Raw genomic sequence first — 25,715 nt, 5'->3', positions numbered from 1 at the left:
AGGAACAAGGGAGGGGACAGGGAAGTTTTTATCACAGGGACAGATGAGAGCAGAAGGGCCAGTAGGTAGGCCGGTCCTGGAAGCCTGAGAGGCTAGGCTGGGAGTTGGTGGTTGACTGGATGTGATGGGGGGAAAGTCAAGGACCATACCAGATTTCTGGCTTAAAGATTGGGTAGATGGGAGTGCCAATAAGAGGGGAGCTGTGGACTCCCCAGGCGACATGTACAATTGGGGGCAGGTTGAGTTTTAGAGGCCACTGGGACACACAGATGGAGATGCTTGGGAGACAGCCGAACAAAGGGACAGTATCAGCCAGAAACATGGAACAGAGCAACAGCCCATTGGTCAAAAAGTGAATGAAATCTTGCATTTTGGATGAAAAGTCCTCTAAGTTCCACCAGAGGGATTAATTGGGGTGAGGTGGGTTTTTGTCAGAGGCAAATAAATCTCCCAGGCAATAAAATCATCTGATATTGCCCCCTAAATCCAATCCTCCTTAGCCTTGTGGCTGCAGAGTATCCAGTCAGCTTACCTTAAATCACAGGACACTAGAAATATTGATTTTGCTAATGACAGTTTTTATAATTATTTTTGGTTTTAATTTTTCATTCTAAACTCGATTCCCAGCCTTTAGGGAAGAAAGAGCTTCTACAACAAGATTTCCACCCCAGATTGCTCATCTTTCTCATTACGCAAAGACTAAGAAAGTCTGTAGAATGGGGATAGTTATTCCAACTATCTGGTTACAAGGACTAAAGGAGACTGTTTATATGAAACATACTTGTAAGGAATGAGATTCTGCATAAACTTAAAGTACGTAGCAGACCAGCGAAGCGCATACTTTACTAGCTAGACAAATGGAAACAAACCAAAAAACCTTGGGTCTTATCATGAGGACACCTTGGAAAGATATGTCAGTGACAGGCCATGAAAACCTCTAAGTCCTTCAGTAGCTGTGCCTTTCTGGAATCCCAAAGTTCAGGGCGGAGGTAAAGCTGCCCAGGAATTTATTCCTCCATAACTTTGAGCTCCCCAAATCCCCATGAAGCCCAGGAATGATGTGACTGTAGGGCACATGGGCCCATTGGCACCAAGAGCCCCTCCGTAAATCAAGGTCTCAATTCTGCTGGCCTCAGACTGCTTTTTCCAAGGTGACCTAGGCAAAGTAAAAGGGTGGCCACTTATCGAGGAGTGGCATCTGCCTTTGAGAATGTTAAGAGGACCAAGTCTGTAGAAACATGTCCCTTGGAGAGAGAGGACACTCTTTCTTCATCTCAGAAGACAATTCAGCCAGGAGGAGTTAGAGGGAGAATGACTATGTTCCCATGATGTCAGGGAATTTGGGTGGCCCAAGAGGCCCCTTGGGGCAGACTCAAAGAAGCCCTACTCCAGAGCTGGGTCAGCCCCAATGAAAAGTCAGGATGACCTCAGCCCTGTCACTAGTCACTTGCAAAGCAGCCCCCTAAGAAAGCCATGTGAATCACAGAATCTTAAATCAGGTGGCCCATCCCCCTGATGATAGAAGCAAGGAAACTATAGGCCAGAGATGGGGAGGGACTTGTCCACAGTCACCAGCCCTGAGGGAAAGAGTCGAGGTTAGACCCCGGGGGACCAGGCTATTTCTCATGGCCTCACTACACACCTCCTTCGTGAGGCCACATGCAGCCAATTTTCAGCCCAAGACTCCAGAAACTTAGCCCTACCCAATCAATTTGTCTGGCCATCTTAATTTCTTCAGTAGCTTCTAAATGAGCTATGAGTGTGGAAAACAAAGAATATAAAAAGATGCCCTTTGTATGTCAAAAACAAGTGGGCACAGAAGGAATAACCATTCCTGATAAACACAAGTACCCGAGAAGTTAACTACCTATATAAATACCTGAGGTGACTTAAGAGCCTGAGTGACTTGGAGGACTGAAGCCACACCCTGCCTAAGGTAATCTAGCCCCCATAGTGAGGCAGACTCCAAGATGAACCATGGGAGGGTCTGAAAAAAGCTGAGATGACTAGAATGGAGACTTTAAAAAAAGGCACAACTCTCAGGAGGCCGTTGTGGAAATTATGTAAGATGACCGATCATAATGTCTGGCATTCAGTAGGTATTCAAGATATAGGTTTCTAACGCTAAATGGCTAACTACGCCACCAAAGCCTGGGTTCCCTTCTCACCCCTACTTTACAGAAAGGGGCTTAGTGTATCGTAATTGCACGATTACTTGCCTATTAGTAAATTCAGTGAGGACGATAACTGCGCCTGGCACTATAGCATCCCAGCGCCTGGCACACAGCAATGCTCCATACATATTTTTGAATGAATGAGTAAATATATGAATGACTGAATACCACCTTCACCGGTCAACTTTAAAATCCCCTCGGTTCATTCACCAACCCTCCCCATTTACCCAGGGATGAGGGGTTTCTCTGGCCACAGGACTCGAGACTCTCGGTGCTGAAACCTAGACATTCTAATTAAAGTCTAATTAAAGCCACCACGCCTCAAAGACGAGTGATAAAGCCGACAAATTTTCAGGATGAAAGGGGTTAAAACCGGGGCTGGACTCGGATTTGGATAGCTCCGCCCCCTCACGATCTTAGTCCCACCCCTTCCACCGCCCTCCCCCTCTGACTCCGCCCCCTTTCTGGGAAGGTCACCTTAGAAACGCGGGAGGCCAACTGGGCATGCGCCGAGCCCTCCGCAACTGCGCACGCTCGCGTTGGCTTTCTCTGCTTCTCTCCTTCCGCCCAGGAAACCGGAAGTAGCTTCTCACCCAGTGGCTCCTACACGGTTAGCGGATCCTGACTGGACGTTGGCCTCGCACCAAGGCGCTCAACGTGACGCCTGCGGAGAGTGACCTCGGGGTGAAGGGTGGTGCCAGGCGTCAGGCGCCAACATGGCAGCGGTGGTCGGAGTCTCCTTGAGGCGTCGATTCCCAGCCACAGCCTTTGGCGGAGCCTGCCTGCAGGTGAGCTCCGAGGTCGCAGGGAGAGGGCAGGCATTGAAGGTCACGGAGACACCCTGGAGCTAAGGGGGCGGCACAAGAGGCCGAAGGAACACCGGGCCAGGCCTCCGGGAGGCGGAGGACCGCCCTCCCCCGCGCAGTGTTGTGATTTGGCCGGGAGCATCCCTGTCGTTTTCCTTCTGCTCCTTGCTGCAGTCTGAGTTGGTGAGGGCGAAGGCGACTTTAAGAAATAAGTAAAACGAGAAAGAAGTTCAGAGAGGGGACTTTGAATTGCCCAAGGTCACATGGCAAGTGACAGGTGGTAGCAGAACTCAAATCCGAACATTTGGGCTCTGAACCCTTTTTCGCCCACCGCGCTGTAGCCTCTGGAAAAGACAGACCTGCGGAGTAGGAACTGGGACGAGAGGTCCCTCCTCCAGGGTGCACGGTTGAGGGCTCGGTAAAGAGGGACCTGACCGGGCTGGGTAAGGAAAGGGCAGGCGAATTGTTGGGGACAGGGCAGGAGAAGGGAGAAATGGAGGGAAATTCACTGCATTTCCCAGTGGTGGGCTGCGGGCAAGACTGGGTTCCTTAAAGCAGTGTCATCCTCTCAGTGGGCATGGATCACATAGGTACAGAATTCGGTGTCGCCGCTCTTATTTTTATTATTGAGTGTGCAATAGGTGTTCAGTAGGTATCCCTACATCTCTTGTATTTTCAGGAAACTGCGCCCTTCTGATACGCATTCAAAATGGGAATGTTTAGAAGGGGAAGGAAAATAGCCATTGCATACATAAGGTACTAAGAATTTACAAATCCCTTTCAAGTCAGTTTTCTTCTCTGGGCTCCTCAACAACAAAGTGGGCGAGCTGGAATTCTTACCTCCTTTTCAGAGATTTGAAAACCAAGGCCCCTGAAAGAAATTTTTTTACTTGCTCAAAATCTCATGGCCAAGAATTGATAGATCCAGTACCCAAACTCTGTTTTTTAACATAATATGTGAAAAGCTACTAACACAGATCTGGGTACATGGTGGGTGTACAAGAAGTATTAGTTTCTCTATCCTATTGCACTTTCATGAGAGTCTCATTTGTAAGTACCTCCTCTGGCCAGAAACAGTGCATATGGCTTATTTTCTATTGCTAGTTCTTTCCAGTATAATGTGTATGAACTTGGACAAGTATTTTATAGTCTTTCTGAGAAGGGGAAATAAGGAAAGAGGACTGCCTACCAGAGCCTCAAGCTGTATCTTCTGAACATGAAATTGATGATTAATAATGGCCTTGTTTACTAGTTTCTTTTATAGTTGTTGAGTAAGCAATTAAGTTATGTGAATCCCTCCAATGAGAGTTGAGTTCTAAGGCTCAGGTCCCTCTTCCAAGAATGAATTGTAGAGAAGGTTAGTTTCAAAGTCTAATGTTGTAATTCTAGGGCCTCCTGAGGGCAGAGAAGTAGAAGAGTCCCTCCCCCATCCTTCTTGTAGGATTGTGCATTCATACAAAAGCCACCTCAAAAGAATTCAGTCATGAGCTTAGTGTGTTACCTATGGGTAATATATAGGTTCCTAGGACTCTAGGACATGGTAAGATTTCTCTTCTGAATTCCTTTTATGCATTAGTCTGCACCACCAAACCATAGTTCTGCCTGTGAGTATTTAACTGTAAGGTATTAACTGTTTGTGTGGCCTTACCTTTTCATCTAGACTGCGAACTCCCTTAGGGCAAGAACCACCCGCTTTCAGTTTTCTCCCTCATTGTTCCCAGCACTGGCAAGGCTTAGGATACCTATCTGCCAATCGGAATAACACAAGAACTGATGATGTCGCCAAAAAAAAAAGCAGAAATTATTTCCTGGGCTATATATACTAGAAGCTTGACCTTCCAGTTAATTTATGAGATAGATTGTTTAATTCCCTACCGTTTAACAAAAGAAATCGAATCAGAGAGGTTGAGTAATTTGCCAAAGAACACACAGTAAGTGGTAGAGCTTGGATTTGAACCAGTGCCACTCATGCATTTCAGAAACAAGCCTGCCCCTTCCGTTTTACTCAGGTTCACACAGACCTCCTTACTGTCCTCCTCTCCATTTCCACACCTTTTCTCTTGCCCCCAAATCTGTATCTGCTATATTTAACTCCAAGCCTATTCCTTAAGGAAGCTTTTTTAAAGTAATACCAAGCAGGCTTCAGCGTGATCCAAAGGTCACCCTCCTCATCCTCAGTTTAAATTGTTGATTACCTCGCTTCTTTAAATTATAAACTATGACGTTCATCTCATCCAGGATTTCCGAGAAAGGTACACTCAGCTTTGAATACTCATTAGTTTTATAGATTAAGGTAGAAATGAGTTTTAAGGACTCTCCATCATGGGTTTCTAGCAAATTGCTGGACAGGCAGCAAAGATAAAAAAAAAAAAAAAAAAAAAAAAAACCTCAAACTTTTGCCTACCTCCTGCTTTTCCCCATATATTCTCCTTTTCTTCGTGTTACTGTGGAAGAACTGGCAGCACGCCTATGGCTAACCCTTTGCTCGTGCTCTAGGTCCCGTCACTTATTCAAAGACAGCTCTCCAATGATTCCTCGTCTCTGCATCATCAGTTTTTCCTTCTCTGTCAGCAGCAGCACACAAATGTGCTGTAATTTCTCTCATGTTAAAGAAAAAAAAATCCATATCCACCTACCACCCCGTTTCTCTACTTATTTTTTTAGTAAACCTCATGAGCTGTCTAAACTCACTGTCCAACCTTCATCTCCCATTTTCTCTTGAACCCGTTAAACAGCCAGGTTCTTCCTCCTCGTCACCTCACTGAAACCCTTGTCTGACAGTTGTCTATACCTTGGCTTTGTTAAATCCAATGGTCATTTCTCAATCCTCATGAAAATTTTCTCTCTGAAGCATTTGTCATTTATTTATTTCTTCTTCAAAACACTTTTTTCCACCTGACTTCCAAGTCTCTGGATTTTCCCTCTTACACATTGGCTATTCTGTCTCTTTTTTTGCTCATTTCTCCTTATCACCCCAAACTAAACAGTGAGGCTTAGTTCTTAGTCTTCTTTTTTATAATTTGGTAGTACAAAGCCAGCCTGTCACTGTACTTTGGGAATGTCCTCAGGTTGTAGTGATGTAAAGCATAGGTGAATCAGTTCGATGCCAGAGAGAATGCTTTGTGCCAGATGGGGTCAGTGGGACCAGAAACAAATTTCCAGAGTCAGAATATTGAGTTCTCACTTCTACACCCTCTCCGTGTTAAATACCCTCTTTTACATGAATACCACAAGGTTCCTTAATCTGACCACCGCTTCCACATGCAGTGGCCAAACCCACATTGCCATGACAATCCACCGTGTTCCTCTTTATCTCCATCTTCATTTCTAATTCCTTCTGATCCTCGGGCGACCTTTACTCCCTCCTGACACTTATTATTGAGATGATCTCTGCCTCACCCATCTAGTTTCTCCTCGATATTTCTGATCAGTCCAGCCCAAGTCCCTGTTCATGGAGCAGCATTGACAGCATCAATGTTCTACTTCTGGCCCTGTCAGAAGCAGGCTGGGTGGGGGGCTCGTGGGACAGTGTTTATATCTTCAGTCGCGTATGGTGATGTCGGACGCCTTCACGCCCACTCACCCTCACTCACGATTCCCCCGAGCAACTTCCAATCCTACCAGCTCCTTTCACGCTGAGTGCCCTGTACAAGTGTGCCATTTTGTTATCTTTCATACCGTATTTTTACCTTAGGTTTTCCACGTTTGATATATTTAGATACACAAGTACTTACCATTGTGTGACAGTTGCCTGCAGCATTAAGTACAGTGACATGCTGTACGGGCTTGTAGCCAGGAGCAGCAGGTAGACCATACAGCCTAGGTGTGCGGTAGGCTGTCCCACCTGGATTGGTGTGAGTGCGCTGTGATGTTCGCACGATGCAGTCAGTAGCCTAACAACGCATTTATCAAAACGTACCCCATCTTTAAGTGGCTCATGACTATATACACTTAAAATTGGTGACTTTTACTATAATGTATTATACCACACTAAACCTCACCAAAACAAAAACAAGAAAGATTGTGGAGCACTAAGCAAGTAAGGCTGCTGGAGCCAAGATGTTCCTGAATCTTTTATTTTCGCTTACTCTGCTTCCTCTTAAATGCCACAAGGTGGCAGTAGCCGAATGTTCCTGTCATTTTACAAAATGGAGTCCCTAGTGGAAATGTTCTAAAAATGATTTTCCTTTTATTTATCATCTTAACCAGCTTGGTGATAAGGTAAAATATGGCTCTCATTTTCTTCATATATTTTCTACTTTCATACTGAGAGCTGGTACATTTCAGCTTCCCGTAATACGGAGTTCTTTTTGCCAGCAAGTGACAGACACCATTACATGTCTTAAAATTACTCGACTGACCTTCAGAGATTTTACTTTAACAATTTATAAGAGAATTAGCTGGTCTGGTTTTTTTTCTATGTACGAATTGAGGGTTCTGCTTATAATTGCTATTTGGACTGACAGGATCATCCCCTCGGCAGGACTTTGTCTGGTCTCCACCTTGTTTCCTCTGCCCAAACGAAACAGGGCTGCAAGGACTGTGGAATGGGACCGGTTTGGCTGTTGACTTAGCATTATTACCAAATGCCATATACCGGACAGAGTTTTTGTTTTGTCACTGGCTTGATAAAGGTTGCACTATTCAGTCTTTTAAGGTATACTTAAAATAAACCACATTTTTACATTAGTATAATAATGCTCAGGTTCTGCTCTTTTCGTCAGTCTTTCCTAACCATGGATTGAACTGCAGCATGCAAAGCCCTGGACCAGGTATACCGGGAGATGTAAAATATAACCTGCCCCACACTCTGATGGTTGATTTTACCACCTTGTCAGCTTGACTGGGCCATGGGGTGCCCAGGCAATTGATCAAACGTTACTCTGGGTGTTTCCATAAGGGTGCTTTTGGATGAGTTTAACATTTACACTGGTAAACCAAGTGGTACAGATTGTTCTCCCTAACATGGGTGAGCCTTGTTCACTCAGTCGAAGGGCTGACTAGAACAAAGGCTGACACTTCTCCAAATTAGAGGGAATTCCTCCTGCCTGGATGCCTTTAGATTGGGACATCATTCGTTCGGCTTTTTTTCCTGCCTTTGGATTCATGCTGAAACATCAACTCTTCCCAGGCCTTAAGCCTGCCGGTCTTTGGACCATGACTGCACCCCTGGTTCGGCTCCCCTGGTTCCCAGCCCTTCAGCTTGGACTGGGTTTATATCATGGGCTCTCCTAGGTCGCCAGCTTGCCAACTGCAGATTGTGGGACTTGTCATTGTCTCCATAATCATGTGAACATAATATCTGTGTATATGTATATATATGTACACAGTGTTGGTTCTGCCTCTCTGGAGAAGCCTGACTAATACACATGCCCTCAAGTAGTTTAGGACATAAAGAAAAGACGGCACCAAGAAGAAACCTGAGAATGTTTGCAAATAAGTAGGATAGTGCTGTGTTTAGGAACATAGGTTCTGAAGTCAGACAGACCCGGATTCCAGTTCTGGCTCCATTCATCAGCTCTGAGTCATGGGCCCATCATCTCTGAGCCTTGCTTTTCTCATCTTTAAAATGCTTCAGTGGAGTCATTCATGTATAAAGTGTTTAATACAGCATCTGGCAATAATAAATAGTGGCTTTAAAGATGAGCATGAATTTAAATATAAAACTTTTTCTTTTTGAGCAAAAGCACCCTTTTGACAAATATGTTCTTATGGGTAAGCTATTCTGGTTGAAGGAGAGCGGGAAGTCAGAGGCCCACCCTCTTGACCTGACCCTCTGACAGCAGCCCGGGAGATGGCACTCCAGGACCCCCTGTGTGAAACTTGCTGGCAGAGACTATAAGTGCCCAGGAGATGGAATAGAGTCATCATCGAGCGCAAGACTCAAATGTTTGTTAGTTCCCTAAATTCATTTTAAGATACAGTATTCTTTATCTTCTTTCCTTCTGTATGTAGTGCTATGGACTGAGTATGTCCCTCCAAAATGCATATGTGGAAGCCCAAATCTCCTATGTGATGGTATTTTAACATGGGGACTTCAAGAAGACGTCAGGGTTAGGTTAGCCTGAGGGTTGGGCCTTTGGGATGGAATTAATGCCCTTATAAAAAGAAGAGACATAAGCTCTCTGTTGCCACCACGTGAGGATATGGCAAAGAGGCGGCTGTCTGCAATAAGAGAATCCTCACCAGATACCATATCTGCCAACACCTTGGCCTTGGACTTCCCAGCCTGCAGAACTGTGAGAAATAAATGTTGTTTAAGCCACCCAATCTTTAGTATTTTGTTACAGCAGCGCAAACTGACTCTGACGCCTAATCTGAAAACACCAGCATCTCATTTTGACAACTGCAGTGGCTTTCTGGATTTACATCATTGGCTCTGGTTTCCCCAAATGTCTGTCATCTGAAAATTCTCCCTTTGTAACAGTGATACCCTTCCCTTCTCAAAAATAAAAATGATATGTCACCCACCTGATAAAAAATGTTTTGTCTGCCTCTCATTGCTCTTAGGATAAAACAAAATTTATAAATCTTTCTCGATTTCCCCCCATCAGCCGCTCGTCCGTCTGTGCCGAAGCCGCTCCACCTCATGCTGGGCTTCTCCCGGACGCACTGTGCTCATCCCCACCCAGGCCTCTGCACGTGTCGTTCCCTCAGCTGACACCCCTTCCCTTTTCCTTACCCCTATTCATCAGACTTAGCGTAAATATCGTTTGTGGGGCTTCCCGTGTTCTTGCATTAGTGTGAGTCTGCCATATTCTTCCCTCTTCACACTTTACTGTGACTATCTAATTCCTCTCTTGTTCACTGCAGAGTAGATTCTTTGAGGGCAAAGGCTGTCTGCCTTACTAAGTGCCCTCTCACCAGCCCCAGCACCATGTCTGGCATGTTAATTAAATGCTTAATGTTTGTTTCTTAAATATTGGATGACTGCCTTTCTCAAGAAGACTGTGTGTCAATAATGCGTGGGTTGGTATCTAGTATTACAGCTCATAGTGCGGCTAAGTAAAAGGATAGCTCTTGCATTTTAAATAATTTGATCCTTGTGAACTTTTTAAATTTCAGGCCTGCCGAGGGGCCCAGACAGCTGCAGCCACAGCTCCCAGAATTAAGAAATTTGCCATCTACCGATGGGACCCAGATAAGACTGGAGATAAACCCCATATGCAAACTTATGAAATTGATTTGAATAAGTAAGTATCTCCATGAAAGCTAGGTATTTGATAGATAAAGATGAGCTCTTCATCTGATTCAGGGACATGCTTTTCACATCCTTGGTAGGGTTAAAAACAGATCATCCAGCGGCTCTGGAATGTATCATCTCTTTTTAAAACAAGAATGAGGTGGGCACCTGATTCAGAAAGGTAATACCAAAAAGCATAACTTGTAAAATATCTTTCTTCCCCCAAATCAAAGTGTGACGAATTTCTAGGAATAATGGTAAAGTTGGCTTTATGCGTAGTATTTGAAGTCATTTAACACATCATCAATCTAAATGTATTGAATGTTTTCATGTTAATTTTATGTGTCTGGACCTATATGTTCTGTAATGATGATAAACACCATAAACTTGGCTGAAATGGTGATAGGACAAGATAGAAATATAGTTAAAATATTAAAAACTATCTATACCTACGTATCAGTCTTCTATTTCTGTTGGAACAACCGCAAACTTAGTGGCTTAATATATAGCTATTATATATAGCTATATTATAGTTCTGGAGGTTGGAAGTCTAGTAAAGGTCTCATCAGATTAAACTCAAGGTGTTGGCAGGCTGTGCTCCCTTCCAGAGACGAAGGGAGAATTTGTTTTCTGTTTTCTGAGCTATTGGCAGGATTCAGCTTCTCATGGCTGTAAGACCAAGGTCCCTTATGTTTTGCCGGCTATGAGCTGAGAGGGCCATTCGCAGCGGTGAGAGGCTGCCATGGTCCTTTGCCTGGAGTTCCCATCTTCAAAACCAGCAACAGCAGGGAAGACCTTCCCCTCATACCTCTCTGGAACCACCCTTTTTCCGTCTTCCACTTTGAAGGATCTCCACAGATAGCCAAAGGAGATAAGACTGTAGGGTCATCTTTGTTAGAAATAACACTTTATTTTTGTTCCCAGTCCTGAAATAGCTCCAAATAAATAATGACAAAAAAAAAAAAGACATCCTTTGTTATTTAAAACAAACCCCTTTCCACCACACCTGAGTTTATGTCAATGGGATGATTTTTAGAAAGCACCTTGGTAACCACAGGATGAGGGCTGGTTGCTAGGGGAACCAATTGAGAGAGTTGAAACTTTTGGCCCCCGCCCCTGACCTGGGAGTAGAGAGGGGCTAGAGGTTGGATCACTTGGCAATGGCCAGTGATTACATAGGTCATCAATCGTGCCTGTGAGTGGAGCCTCCATAAAAGTCCCTGACATATGGGGTTTAGAAAGCTCAGGTTGGTAAGCTCATGGGGGTGCTGGGAGGATGACCCACCCAGAGAGGGCATGGAAGGGTTCTGCTCCCCTTCCCATGTACCTTGCCCTGTGCATCTGCCATTTAGCTGTTACAGAGTTGTACCCTTTTATAATAAACCAGCAATCTAGTAAGTAAACTATTTTTCTGAATTCTGTGAGCCGCTGTCAAACCCAAGGATTGGGGTCATGAGAACCTCCCATTCATACATTCATAGCCAGTAGACCTGGCCTTGCAGTTGGCATCTGCGGGGGGAGGGGAATAGTCTTGTAGAACAGACCTTAACCTCTGGGATCTGATGCTGTCTCCAGGTAGGTAGTGTCAGAATTGAGTACAGTATGGGAAACCCTGCTGGTTTTGCAGAATTGCTTAGTATGGGGAAAACACCCACATATTTGATGACCAGAGTGTCCAAAGTGAAGGTTTGGGAGTAATAGCCGAGTAGAGAAAAACAAGATGATAGGCTCAGATCTTTAAAGAAAAAAAAATTCCCAGGACCTCAGTAAACTGATAAAGAACATAGACAGACAGTCTATAGAGTAGGTCCACTAAAATGAACGCTCCCTGCGGGCACGAATTTCCATTTGTTTTGTTCTCGGGTGTATCTCCAGCACTTAGAACAGAGAAGACTTTAAATAAATAATTGGCGAGTGAAGAAAAATTAATGAATTTATGATAAATATTCAACCACTGTAGTATTCAAAGATCTCAAAACACTGGCTATAGTAAGACTTCTCTAGTCTCAGAATGGCAGAACTTTTTAAAGGTTACAGTTCCCAGTGTTAACAAAAGAACAGTGAAAAGGGTGTTTGCATATTGCTCATAGAAATACGGGTAATGCGGATGTGTTAACTAACCTTATTGTAGTAATCATTTTGCAGTATATACGTATATCCAATTATGTCATATGCCTTAAATTTATACAATAGTGTTTGTCAGTTTTATCGCTATAAAGCCGGGAAGAAAACACAGATAATGCTAAAGGATATTTGGGAAGGGGGCATTTTTTAAAATCCCATACATAGAAAAGTACTGAGAGGAATAGGAGTGGCAACCAGGAAATAGATTTGTTGAGCACTTATCTGTGTGCCAGGTTCTATAAAAATCACATTTTTATTTAATCTTCATAATAATCTTGTGGTACAAATACTAACCTTATTTACAGATAAAGAAACTGAGGCTCAGAGAGAATAAGCCACTTCCATAGAAACATAGTCTCCGTGAAGATAATCATGATTAAAAATGTATGTGGCAGACACTGCTCTAAGTGTCTTATTTCTGCATGTGGTCATTCACCTGCAAGTCCTGTGAGATGTAGGTGTTGCTCTCTGTGCTTTATAGATGGGAAGCAGATTAAGTGATTTCCCTGTAACCTAGTAAGTGTCCAAGGCAGGATTCAGACCAGGCTCTCGGACGCCAGGCCTGCACCTTAGGTGCCAAGCTCAAGGCTGCTGCCCCTGACCCCACATCGTGGCCCCCACATGCCTGGCCCCCATGTGCACAGGACACTCCCAGAGCTTTGGACTCGGGAACTGTGGGTAGTTTGTTTTATTTTAATCTCTGTACCACATTTTCTGTTATGGTTAAGCATTATTATCATTGACTAACCATTTAAAGCTACTTATTGTCTGGATACTAAAAATAGAACTAAAATGTGAAATAAACTATTTGAGAAAGCTTTGCAGAGAGCTTTAGAAGGAAAAAAAAAAAAAAAAAAAAACTGCCAGTATGTGGAAGCTGTTTCCTAACCTAAACATTTTACTTTTTTAGCTTTCCATTTCCTAGAAATGTATATTCAATGTGATCATCAAAATAGAACTCCGCGGTATTTAAAATGTATAAGAATGCAAAAATAAAACTATGGGGAAAATTCTGAATGTGACCTGAGAAGCCCAAATGGCTAAAAAGAGCAGCTAATATAGGCAGGTGTCTCATCATATGGTAAAAGTATGGGGAGGTAACTTCACATAAATAGACTGAGGTTCTTTTTGTTGTTTCTGGTTTTGGTTAGATGTGGCCCCATGGTGTTGGATGCTTTAATCAAAATTAAGAATGAAATCGATTCGACCTTGACCTTCCGAAGATCATGCAGAGAAGGTAAGCATTTCCTTCCCTAGTGGGTCCCGGACACATATGTCCTGGTTCCCAAGAACCCCAGGCCGGCCAGAACTGATGGAAATACCGAGACAACAGCCGCAGTGCTCTGCCAGGTGACCTTGCTGTGCACTTTCTTTTCTTGGGTAAATGTGTCAGAAATTTGCACCGTGGTACAAGTTCTGGTTTCTGAGTTTACTTCCCTTCGGGAGATTCCTGTCACATGGTTGCTGCATCTAGCAGTCCCTGAGAGCTGCTGTTCCTTTCAAGGACCACCTCCTCTGGCTGGCCACCTCCGCACTGCTGAGCTCATGTATTAGCGGGGCAGCAGAGAGTGTCTGGCTGGTGCTTACGCACCCTTAACATTCGTCCAAAGGGGAGGCATGTGCGTCCCCCTCCCGCTCCCAGCATTACATGGCCACAGAGCAGGTGCTCAGTAGGAATGTTCTGGATGGGAACAGCATTTCCCACAGTATGCCGCTAGTGCCACCTGAGCTGATTTCAGTCAATTTGCAAACCAGCATATTTTACTTTAGTAGCTATGCATCTATTTTACATATTAGAAAAATATAAGGACTACTGACAGTGTAACGGTGAAAATCGGTTTTTAAATATGAATTTAAGTAAAAATTATTTATTTAAAGAAAACTAAAGAACATTCAAGTGGTTCTCAGAGGGGGCAAAAGTCACACAGGTACCATGAAGGCGGACTGGCCCTGATGGCCATGAGTACAGTGTGTGCCAGGCTGATTCTGTGCACTTTATGTGAGAGAGACAGATGCTATTGTTATTTACACTCAATGTACAAATGAAGAAACTGAGGCCCAGGGAGGTTAAGGACTTCGAAAAGGACACATAGATAGTGAATTGGAATCGGCCAGAGTTGTCAGGCTCCAGAACTGCACTTGCAGGCATTGCGGTCTGGCCAGGCTTGGGAAACCCGGGACGAACCCCAAACAGCGTAGCCTGGGCCGAGACCAAGCGCTGGGGTTGACTATCTTCCTAATAACCTCCCATGAAAGGAAAAGTCACTATAGATTATAGTCCATCGCTTTTTATGTTCTGCTGTGCATGTCGAGCATTTAAAGGCCTTTTCCTAAAACATCTGTTTTGATTCAGCTAATCTTACAGGATTGGATCAAATGCTGACAGATTTTGTGATAGTTTAGCTGAGTCCTGCTGTTCAGGGAACACTGTGCTGTGATTAAACACCAACCTTCCCCCACATAAGTCCTGACAACACACGAAATATAGATGCTCTTCAGTAACCTTTCCCCATAAGACTCTTTCAGAGCCAAGAACATAAGGTGCAGCCCATCTGGACTTAAATATATCAGGCAGAGTGACAGCACTGCCACTCCTTTTTGTTCCTTTATTGATCGTTAGGAGAATTTCCAGGGGAGCCTTTTTAAGAGAATCTTAAGAGAAGATTCATTGGATTTATTTTTTAAATCGTATACCGTTTCTTATAAAAGCACACTGCTCTGGTTGAATGCCAGGCATACATAAATATATTGGTAATACTCATCTCTTGAGGAACTTTGGGCGTATTTGCTTAAGACAGTTCTCTTATACTCTTATTACGATTTACAGGAGGGGTAGAGTAGAGTCTTAGAAAAGTGATAACCCAGTGCACGTTTCACAAGCAACCACATTTCTCTGGCCTAATCTTCAAAAAACCACTTCAGAGAAGTGGTACCAGAGGTTGAGATTGCATAGTCATTTTTAAACTCAGAAATCCCTAGGACATGAGTCCAGGCTAAGAAGATTCTCATTTCAGTTCCTCGGTCAGCACCCTATTTTTGTTTGGTTTACTTTGCTTTTCTTTGGTTTCACATTAGTTCATTCTTCTCCTTTGGAAAGTCAGTGGTCAGGCAGCTTCTGTGGGTTTCGTAAGCCCAGGGCAACCACTAGGTTGCTTGTTTTGTGGAGACAATAGAAGAGCTGCCTCCGGATAACCGTTTAGGAACCCTGTTTCCGGTTTGCCTTGAGCATCTCGCTAGCCTTTGCAGCTGCCTCTCTTCCCACAGGATGACTCGAGGCATTCAGCAATTCTTACCCACGGTCTTTGGAAACAAATTTGGAAACAAATGACGACATTGTATTTATAGGTTCTGTTCTGTTGTATTTATAGGTTCTGTTCTGTTTTTAGTAGTTCGATAGCTGAAAATGTCATTCTAGGAAACGTAGCATTCCTGCATATGAGTTAAATGAACTGCACTTTTTTTTCTAAACGAGAAAAGGGTTATGATGACAGAGACAACTTTTTTTGGTTTTTTGTTTTTGATTTTTTTTTAATTGCAGTCAACATTCAATATTATTTTCTATTAGTCACAAGTGCACAGCATAGTGGTTAAACATTTGTATAACTTATGAAGTGAACCCCCAATCACCCTACAACCCACTGGACACCGTACATAGTTATTACAATATTATTGACTATATTCCCTATGCTGTATTTTACATTCCTGTGACTACTTCGTAACTACTAATTTGTAATTCTAAATCCCTTCACCTTTTTCACCGAGCCCCTCCTCAGCCCCCTCCCATCTGGTAACCATAAGATTGTTCTCTGTATCTATGCGTCTCTTTATTTTGTTGTTTATAGTGTCCTTTAAATTCCACATATGAGATCATATATATGATACTTGTCTTTCTCCGTCTGACTTATTTCACTGAGAGTAATAAATACCCTCTAAGTCCATTCACGTAAAGCTGACGATGACAGTGTTGATTTGCTTTTGGCTATTGTATCTGTTAGAGTTGGAGTTCAAATAACGGTGACTTTAAAAAAAAAAAAAAAAAAAGGTTGATTTTTCTCTCAAAATACATGAAGCGTGGAGTTAGGGCTGGTGTTGGGAACTCCGTGATGCCAGCAGCATCCCAGGCTCCTTCTGTCCTTCTCCAGTGCTATACGACCTCCGGTGGCCTCGTGATCACAAAATGGTTTTTGGAACTACAGCTGTTAGATCTATAATCTAGGCAAGAAGAAGGAGGCAAAGAAGAAAAGGGAGCAGGCGCCTCTGCCACATGTATTGCCTGTCAGTGCTGCTCCCGATGATAGAGTAACAACAGTCCAGAGAAAAAGAATCCGAAGTCGGTGACTCTGAACCTGGGTAAGGAAGTGTTAAGTGTATTTTCTCTCTCAGGGATCTGTGGCTCTTGTGCAATGAACATCAACGGAGGCAACACGCTGGCTTGCACCAAAAGGATCGACACCAACCTCAACAAAGTCTCAAAAATCTACCCTCTTCCACATATGTATGTGATAAAAGATCTTGTTCCTGTGAGTGTCTGCATCCCTCCCTCCCTCCTCACCCCCGCCTTTTTTTTTTTTTGCAGTGGGGAGAGGTGTATGCACGTTATGCTCTTAGTTCTTGAGGGCAGCCTTTTTTCCTGTCTGGGTTTAACTTAGCAATTTGAATGTCGGAAGATAAACACGCCTAGAGCATCCTCCCGCAGCTCATTTGGTAAAGGCTGGGAATAAGAGGGCACAGAATTGTAGAGTTGGAACAGCCCCAGGAGTGAAGAATTGGGCCATAATTACAAAGAGTTCTTGTGGGAAATAACCAGTTGGGAAAGCAGCAGTCATCGTGCTCAAACCCCTACCTCCTTGCCCTTGACCACATTCACTGACGAATTTTCAAGGGCAAGTGGGATTGGAGGGTTTCTCAAGGGGGCGAAGCAGAGATTTCCTAACCACACTTAGTATTGTGACCTTTTCTCCTTTCAGAATGTTTGCACATGTCCCTGCCAAAGGCAGAGAGTCTGACTTCTGACTGTCATGGGACAGAAAATTAGACTGTGTCCAAGAAATGGGGTAAAGAAGAAAGCTAGGGGGTGACGGTGGAACCTGACCCTTTTCTTTTTCCTCTTAACCTCAGGATTTGAGCAACTTCTATGCTCAGTACAAATCCATTGAGCCTTATTTGAAGAAGAAGGATGAATCCCAGGAAGGCAAGCAGCAGTATCTGCAGTCCATAGAAGATCGGGAGAAACTGGTCATTACCCCATTTGTTGTCTTGATTTGAAGACTCTCGTTGCAAAGATGTTTGCCAGGAACTGTGGGTTGAAGAGATGGGTGGGAGGTAGCAGCATGAGATAATGTAGACCATTTAGCGTATTCTGAAAGGGAACTTCAGAAAGAAGCATCTGTCCAAGGGTGAGACGCCCACCCTCTCAGGTGGGGTGGGCAGTGTGAACACGGGAAGGACCCAGAGGGGGCAGGGAGCCGGAGTGGTGCCCTGCCCTAAGGGGCAGATCGTGACCATGTTGCCAGATGTTTGTCTTTTCCTAAGGAAACCAATGTGTGAAGTGCCCTCTCCGTGGAAGTTGGCTGCTGGATCTGAGTTGCTCTTTACCTCTAGGCAAATAAAACACATGCTAGCCATTTGGGTCCTGCCGTCACCACCCTGTTTCTTAGATGGGAGTGAAATAGTTAATGGGAGAACTGGGACTAGAACCGTGATGTTCTTTGCTGACACCGCGCATCTGCGACCGCCTTCTCTGTTGGCGTTTCACTTCTGTGGACAGGCTAGGAAGTCTTTGAAAGTGAAGGAGTCATTACCAAGTTTTTAGTCTCCTTCTCGTGCACTGCTTTAACCTCCTCTAAGAAGTCTCTGACTTGCACACTCACTCCCTACACTCTTAGTGTCCTTACGGAGCGGGAGAGGTGGGAAGGAGACCAAATGGAAGTGGGTCCCAACCACATGCCTGCGCAAGGCCAAGGACAGGTGCAGTCTGACAGTCACCACTTCACGTGCTCCTGCAACACAGCACTTGCCCGAGAGAATCACTGCCATTCCGGTCCCTGAGCAGACAGCACACGGCGAGGGCGGCGCTGTGTCTTCTCTCCGGGTCGTGTTCTTCTAGCTTACACCTGGCCTCCATATGCACCACGTGTTACCCATTCCCGTGGTTGTGGAGCAGTGAGGTTGTTTACAGTTTTTTACCATTAACAGTAAGCCTAGGTAAACATCTTTATTCTCCAGGTTCTATTCAGAAAATTCTTTGTTACAGATTTTTCTACAAGTAGACTAAAGAATGTGACAGTCATCAAGACTCTTTGCTTCAATTGTCTTATGTTTTCTAGGCCGGTGGGGCCAGTTCACACTAGTTGTCTGCCTGAACGAAACATAGATTTGTCAAAGACCCATGGTTACAGTCATGACCATCAACTCCGTGTCGTCTGTCGTCAGCTGCCACTTCAGATGTCAACCTGCCCCTCTGTTTTGCAGCTGTTAATCAGTTTCTGTTGTTCCCAAAGTCTGACAGTCCAGTTTGGTCGAACAGGTCAGGCAGATAAAGGCAGAGTGGCTGGTGTTAAGGAGCAGGGATTCCAGAGTCGGGCCACCTGGGGTCCCATCCCAGCTCTGCTACTTGCAGCTGTGTGACCCTGAGCAGATGCCCTAACCTCTCTGAGCATCAGTTCCATACTTACATGGGAATCTAATAGTACTCACCCCATAGGATTATTGTGATAACCAAGTGAGGTAAATTCAGTAAAGCACCAGTGCTCAGTGCACACTGGCTCTTATTTAGGACGATGTTCTCATTGAAAACCTGAGGTCTCTTCTGCTGGGCCCGGGCGGAAGCCGCTGCAGACTGCTAGCTGCCTCGGCACCCAGGGCCTTTTTTGTCTCTGTCTGACTGCATTCTAGGTGGTAAGTTTTTATATAAGTGAAGGGTTCTTGATTAAAGGATAAGTACATGGTACTTGGACTTAAGAACCCTGGGCTCTAATCCAGCAGATGTTTACATTTCAGTTCCAAGATCTTTTTTATAAATCTGGTAAATCTGTGCAAACCACTCCTAGGACTTTGCCAAGAAAACTCACATGCAAGTAGGCGCTTTGCTCATGCACCGACCCAGACATCACATGCAGTCAGCCAAGGACGTGACAGGCTCTTCACTCGCCTAGTGCTGACCACCTTTCTTCTCTCCCCACGCAGGATGGACTCTACGAGTGCATCCTCTGCGCCTGCTGCAGCACCAGCTGCCCTAGCTACTGGTGGAATGGGGACAAATACTTGGGGCCTGCGGTTCTTATGCAGGTAAGGTGCTCCGACATTGCTTTGAGAGGAGTTTAAAAACTCAAATATCCAGAAATCCCAGAGGACAACATATTGTTGGAGACCAGATATTCTGAGGGGCAACGGCTTCCTTCATCTGCATCCATTGCGAAGGGTCGCTGTTGCGCTGCCTTCGCTTGGCTTTCAGTAAATCTAGAGCTTCGTCTGGAGATGCCTTCGTTTCGGTGTGGTGAGGGCCACGCCCGGGTGGTGGCAAGCTGCTCGGCAAACCATGCCTTGCAGATGTTTAAATGTGTTTCCTGTGCAGCTGGCTCTACCTCCCCACTTGCCCACTGAGCCCAGACTCATCTACTCATCTGCCATGGTTCCCCATCTTCCTCTCACAGGGATTTTTAACGAGCAAGCAGGGGATGAAAGAAGCGTCATTGAGGGGCGACTGCCCAGCTGTCAGGTTGGAGACTGTTCCCAGGCTGAGGGAAGCCTGGAGCAGCGGGCGGGGGGGTCCCTTAGAGCAGTGCTGCTTCCCCTTGCCTGTCACCGTATGAAAGTCAGTCTCGTTCCCAGAAACTTACACGTTTTAGGTTTGTGGTCAGTGCTTTCCACAGACTCTTAAGCAACTCCCAGAAACAACTTCTATTTCTCACTTTTTCATAAAAGAAATGAGATGACTGCGTGACCATGTGGCAGTATTAATTCCCAGCCATGTTACAGATTGAATAATGAGGTACATTCATAGTTGGCGCTTGAACCAGTGATCCAAGTTACAGGAAACATGGAAGTCCTCTCGGTGACCCTGCCAGAGCAGGCCCCGTCGTCAGGAGGCTAGTCGGTTTCCAGCTGGCTGGTCACGAGCTACCGGGATGGATACACTAGTTAAAGGAATCAATAAGTGGAACGAATGTTACCTCTAGACAGGTCTGTTGCGTAGTCAGTCTACTCAAAGACGATGGGTAGGTGCTACGAAGACACGAAGAGTCATATGACACAGGCCCTTCACTAATTCATAATTTGGGTGGGAAGCGAATGAGCAACTTGAAATAATTAGAAGACGAGGCTCGATCGTATTTAATTAAGCTCCAGGATACCAGGTGCCGCGTGGGGCTCATTTCTCAGGAGTTACAGAGCTGAGAGCCTTTCCTTGAAAGGTGGTGAGAATTAAAGAGTGGGGAGACGCGGTGGCACAGCTGAGAGAACCCCCTTTCTTCTGCGCTCCTGGAGCTTTGAGTTGCACCAGAGAGCTGCTCTGGCCAGTTAAGCTGACAGCTCAGCTCGTCATTCCCTGGTTTCCCAGGCCTATCGCTGGATGATTGACTCCAGAGATGACTTCACAGAGGAGCGCCTGGCCAAGCTGCAGGACCCGTTCTCTCTGTACCGCTGCCACACCATCATGAACTGCACACGGACCTGCCCCAAGGTACGTTCAGCCGGCCCTCAGAACTGAGATGTCAGGTGTGGCCTGTGCAGAGCAAACTTGGTCATTCGAGGTAGAGGGGAACCAGTTTCTTCCACACACCTCTGAGAACTTATGTATGCTGATTTTCTGATCGTGATGATTTAGCAAGAATGGTAACGTCTAATTTTGGCACCAGCATTAGGGGGAGAGACGCTCTTTCCTGGGTGTCTTTGGACATTCAGAGAACATGGCTCAGGCCTGGGCCGGGTTGCCTGCCGCAGTGAGCCACATCAGCAGGAATAAAATAAGATGGGGCTCTTGCCGGAGAGAGCTGACTGCTTTTAAATGTAGGAAAGTAGAGACAGAAGAGAGCCCTCAGTCCACGCCCTGGATTTTAAAGGACCTGTTTTGCATTCGCTCTGCTTTGGCACTGTACCAGCTGGGGGAAGAGTCACCCAAGGTCATGGACTTCTTCCATTCCATTTTACTTATTTCGTATTAATTCTCTTCTTTTTTTCAAGGGGCTGAATCCAGGGAAAGCTATTGCTGAAATCAAGAAAATGATGGCAACCTACAAGGAGAAGAAAGCATCAGCTTAATTGTTCTCACGCCAAACGTGACTTGCAACCAGCTCAGCTGGACATAATTTATAACTAATTTGGGTTCCTTCAGAGGTCTTCACTTTCCATGAATACAGCATGTATAATAAAACTTGTAAGAAATAAATAAATGTTATTCTACTTTATTAACAAAAAAGCAAGCCTGTTCCTTTTACTTGCTGCAAAGGAATGTGAAGGTACCAGAAGGGAAGGAGTCCTTGTCGTTAAAAAGGGGTCAGGGTTCCAGAACTGAGCCATGCGGGGAAGGGTACAGTGGGTACAGGCTTGGAGCTGGTGTCAGGCGAGACCTGGGGTTTGTTCCCGGCTTTGCCATTCACTGCCCAGACAACCTTGGACAAGTTCCTTCTCTTCGCTACTCCTTTGCCCATCTGTAAGTCATAATTGGGCCTGCCTCACACACCTGGTGTGGGAATACCTGGCACTGACTCTGAGTGCTCAGTAAACGCCAGCTTACCATCATCATACAGCATCCCAGTTTCACCTTTCAATATTAGAATTATTTAAAACCAAATTGGTCTTTTTTTTTATCTCACCGAGTCCAGGTTTGAGATTCTCCTAGCACAGAGCAATGACTCAGATAGCTATGAATTCGAGTTAGCTCCGCAAATAACCTCGAAGGACCGGCCTCTCAGGGCAAGCATAAATTCCCACCATTGCTGCCTTGGATCTGACACTTAGTACAGAAGCAGTAACCCTTATGTAAATAACAAAACGCAAAAGCATGTCAAGTAAAAAGTGGAAGCCCCCCCAAAAAACCCCAAGTCCTACATCCCCTATTAAGTTTATAATGACCTTTATGTCATTGCAAATGTGTAGCATGCATAAAACTTTTTCCCTTCAAAAATATAATCTGTTAGTAGCTTTCTATTTTTCCATTTTTGATTGTAAAATACAAAAATTTACCATCTTAGCTATTTTAAGTGTATATTTTGGTGACATTAAGTACAGTTCCATTATTGTGCAACCTTCACCACCACCCATCTCCAGGATGCGTCATCTTGCAAAACTGAAAGGAACACCATTAAACAAAAACTCATTCCCCCTCTCCTAGGCCCTGGCAACCACCCTTCTACTTTCTGTTTCTGTGACTTGGACTATTTTCCATTAAGTGGAATCATACAGTATTTGTCTTTTCATAACACTTATTTTCGGTTAGCATAAAGTTCTCAAGCTTCATCCATGTTGTAACATATCAGAATTCCCCTTGAGGACGGAAATGGGGTTCTATGGAAAGTCACCTTATAGGGTGATCTGATCATAAATTCCTAAGTGGGCTGGTCATGGTGGATAGTCACGCCCCAGGCCTATAACTTCTTTAGTAAAAGGTTTATGTTTGCCTTAAGCGAAGCCCTGACCATTGTTTCTGTGCTTCTGTTCTGGGTTAGGGCGCCTTTGAAAGGTCCCCTGTCAAAGCCTGACCACCCTCGAGGATCCCCGCCTTGCACTGTCCCACCCTCCAGTCATCTTTAATGTCCCCTCCTTAATCCCAAATGCACAGAAGAAACTGCGACCTGTTTTTCTCTGAAGCATCTATCTCAGTCTGAGATCTTGTTTCCAGGAGTATCATCTGTTTGACTCAAAACAATTCTCTACAGGTTTGGACATTCTCACATAGACACCTTCCTTTTTAAGGCTGAATAATATTCCTGTGTGTGTGTGTGTGTGTGTGTGTGTGTGTGTACACACATCACATTTGTTTATCCATTCAATTGATGGATGTGCGTTCGTAAAATGTGTTTTCTACCTTGGCTGTTTTAACCACTGGTTAAGTGCTCCGTGGTGTATATGCACAACTTATGTAACCGTCTCCCTACTGTTTCACATTCAGATGGGCCCTATTTTCACTTAAGAATATCCCAAGTCTGCTTTTTAAGGTGTAGCCGTGATATATCATGCAGGAAACAAAGGCTTCCTGTGTCGTAAGGCAGGGGGCTAAGAAAAATGTCTGAATTACTGAGGATAGACCTTAATGAGCATGTCTGACTTTTAAAAGAGACAATTCAAAGGCACTGCTCTCCAGCATCTTGAGAGGTGAGGTGCTTGTATAAAGATGAATAAGATTTGTTCCCTGCCACCTAGGTGCCAAGGTCACTAAGAAAAAAGGAACAATCATTGAATTACTAGAAATTCAGAGAGCAGGGTCTTTGCCCTTAGGTATAGCATCTCAGAATTCTCCACCACCTCCGTAAGACCACACAGCACACAGTCCTCAGGTGTTCAAATTCAGAAGAGAACTGAAAAAGCCTCAGGCAGACCCTGTGCCACGTGTATGGAGGAGAGTAGGGCAAAAGCTACACCTCACAGATTTCTGTCAGCCGCAGGAAGATCACATTCCTTGGATTCATAGATAATATGACTTGGCTCTAGATCTGTAGGGAAAGTCAGGGTTTTCTCATGAATAATTCAATGGCTTGTAAAGAGACTTTCACATCCCCGGCCCCTGATAAGAGACAGGGTGTAGCCGGGGTGATACCACTTCAAAGCGGCTTCATTTGATGTCAAGTTTGCAACTGTGGGTTACTCTCAATCGTTTAAACTCCAGCCAAATTTAAGTATGTTATCAACCCAGAATTTAATTAACCGCCTGTTTAATCTTTCATTGGATTGCAGGCAAATGCTGCTCTATTTCAACTGTCATAAAGACTCTTCCAATAAAACTGCCAGCCTGACCAGAAAGACAGCATTTTACCCTTTATGCTACTTCCGGTGTCCTGTGTTCAGACAACGTACCTTCACACAAAAGCAATCCTGTGGAATGCTTCCAGTCTCTCTCATATCGAAGCCAGGCGTCTCTTCCTACCTGGCCCTTGGGCAAAGTTGTCGAACCGGTATGCCTCTGTTTTCCTATCTGTAAAGTGGGAATTAATAACATTCACCTCTCAGAATTGTGGTTGAAATCTAAATAAAAATAAACGCGAGTTGGCATAAAACAAAACCAAAAAAAGTAAATACGTAACATGACGGAATCCTTTCACAGGGTACAGGTATATCAAATCACCATGGCATACACTTTAAACATCTTAAAATTTTATTTGTCAATTATACCTCATAAAGTTAAACTTTTAAATACTTAACATATTTTCAAAAAAATAAATGTGAAAAGCACCTAGCCTGCAATAAATAGAACAAGTGCTCCATAAACTCAGTTTAATTGCTTTGTCTCCAATACCTACTGTGTGAAAAGCCTTCTGCTGAAGGCTGTGGGTGTCCGAAGAAGATTAATTCCCAGCCCTCTGGACTTGACAATTTGGTATATTTCTGGCATGACTGGCCAGTGTTAGAGAACTCAGGGCACAGGGTCTGCTCCGTGCGGGAAGGGAGTGCCACTGACTGACTCCCTCCCCTTCTCTTCCTTGACCAGAAACTACAAGACAAATTGCTGAAACTCCACTTTATGTGTCTAGACAGCCATAAACTGGTCATGGGGTTTGTCACTAGGTAAGAAAACCCCTTTCGTTGCAAAAATCTAGTGAAATCTCGAGAATTCGAGAAGTGAAGCCATACTCTAGAATAAACCAGTCCAAATTAGTGACTTCTCAAGCCTTTTGCCCAGCATATTATGTCCTTCCCATGTGCCCCCAAAGGAGCAACAGCCCCAGAAAAGAAGTTCTTCCATTGGTCCTGACCCACAGGTGACGAGCCCAGCCCGCAGACTGCCCGATCACCACACAGTGAGAGCTACTTCCGCAGAGGTAACCTCAACAGACAGCAGGGCTTCCACATCCTCTGCGGTTTGGAAGAAAGCTTCCTCTGGCCTCCTGCCCTGTCAAGGTGATGGGCTGAGGGGCAGGACCAGCTCCTTCCCAGATGGCTCGGAGGATAGAGCCTCTTGAATGCCGAGCAGCATTAACAGTGTGAAGAATGAGGGGATCAGACTTGTTGTGATGCAGTCCCCAAGCCCACTGCTTTTGTGCATCTTCTAGCCCAGTGCCAGGATCTAAAGAAAGTAATTGGCTCTACCAAGCACCTGCTACGTTACTTCATCCTCACAATAGTTTTCATTTTACCAGTGAAGATAGAGGCTCAAAGAGGGAAGTGACCTTTTTAGACTCACATAGCCAGAAAGCAGCTGATGCACATCCAAATCTAGATCTCTCCAGTGCCAGAGCTCAGCCCCTTACCACTGCACCACACTACCCCTTGGCAAGG

The 25,715-nt window shown here is 44.7% G+C and overlaps 1 protein-coding gene across 1 annotated transcript; it reads left to right on the top strand.

Moving 5' to 3' along the window:
• Positions 1-2,739: 2,739 nt before the first annotated feature.
• On the top strand, positions 2,740-21,695 carry SDHB (succinate dehydrogenase complex iron sulfur subunit B). The gene is made up of 8 exons (XM_016128382.2): positions 2,740-2,962; positions 10,046-10,173; positions 13,439-13,524; positions 16,671-16,807; positions 17,406-17,522; positions 19,473-19,574; positions 20,845-20,967; positions 21,468-21,695. The coding sequence occupies exons 1-8, from the start codon at positions 2,891-2,893 to the stop codon at positions 21,543-21,545; spliced, it is 843 nt and encodes a 280-aa protein (XP_015983868.1). The 5' UTR covers positions 2,740-2,890; the 3' UTR covers positions 21,546-21,695.
• Positions 21,696-25,715: the final 4,020 nt, after the last annotated feature.

Source organism: Rousettus aegyptiacus, unplaced genomic scaffold, assembly GCF_014176215.1.
Source record: "Rousettus aegyptiacus isolate mRouAeg1 unplaced genomic scaffold, mRouAeg1.p scaffold_m13_p_1, whole genome shotgun sequence".
NCBI classification, from domain to species: domain Eukaryota; kingdom Metazoa; phylum Chordata; class Mammalia; order Chiroptera; family Pteropodidae; genus Rousettus; species Rousettus aegyptiacus.
Note: the sequence above shows the minus strand (reverse complement) of the source record. Positions and strands in the feature narration are given on the sequence as shown.

Coding starts and splice junctions, on each gene's coding strand:
- SDHB (XM_016128382.2), top strand. CDS start 2,891: ATGGCAGCGGTGGTCGGAGTCTCCTTGAGGCGTCGATTCCCAGCCACA. Junction 2,963..10,045: donor TTGGCGGAGCCTGCCTGCAG/GTGAGCTCCGAG, acceptor TTTAAATTTCAG/GCCTGCCGAGGGGCCCAGAC. Junction 13,525..16,670: donor CCGAAGATCATGCAGAGAAG/GTAAGCATTTCC, acceptor TTTCTCTCTCAG/GGATCTGTGGCTCTTGTGCA.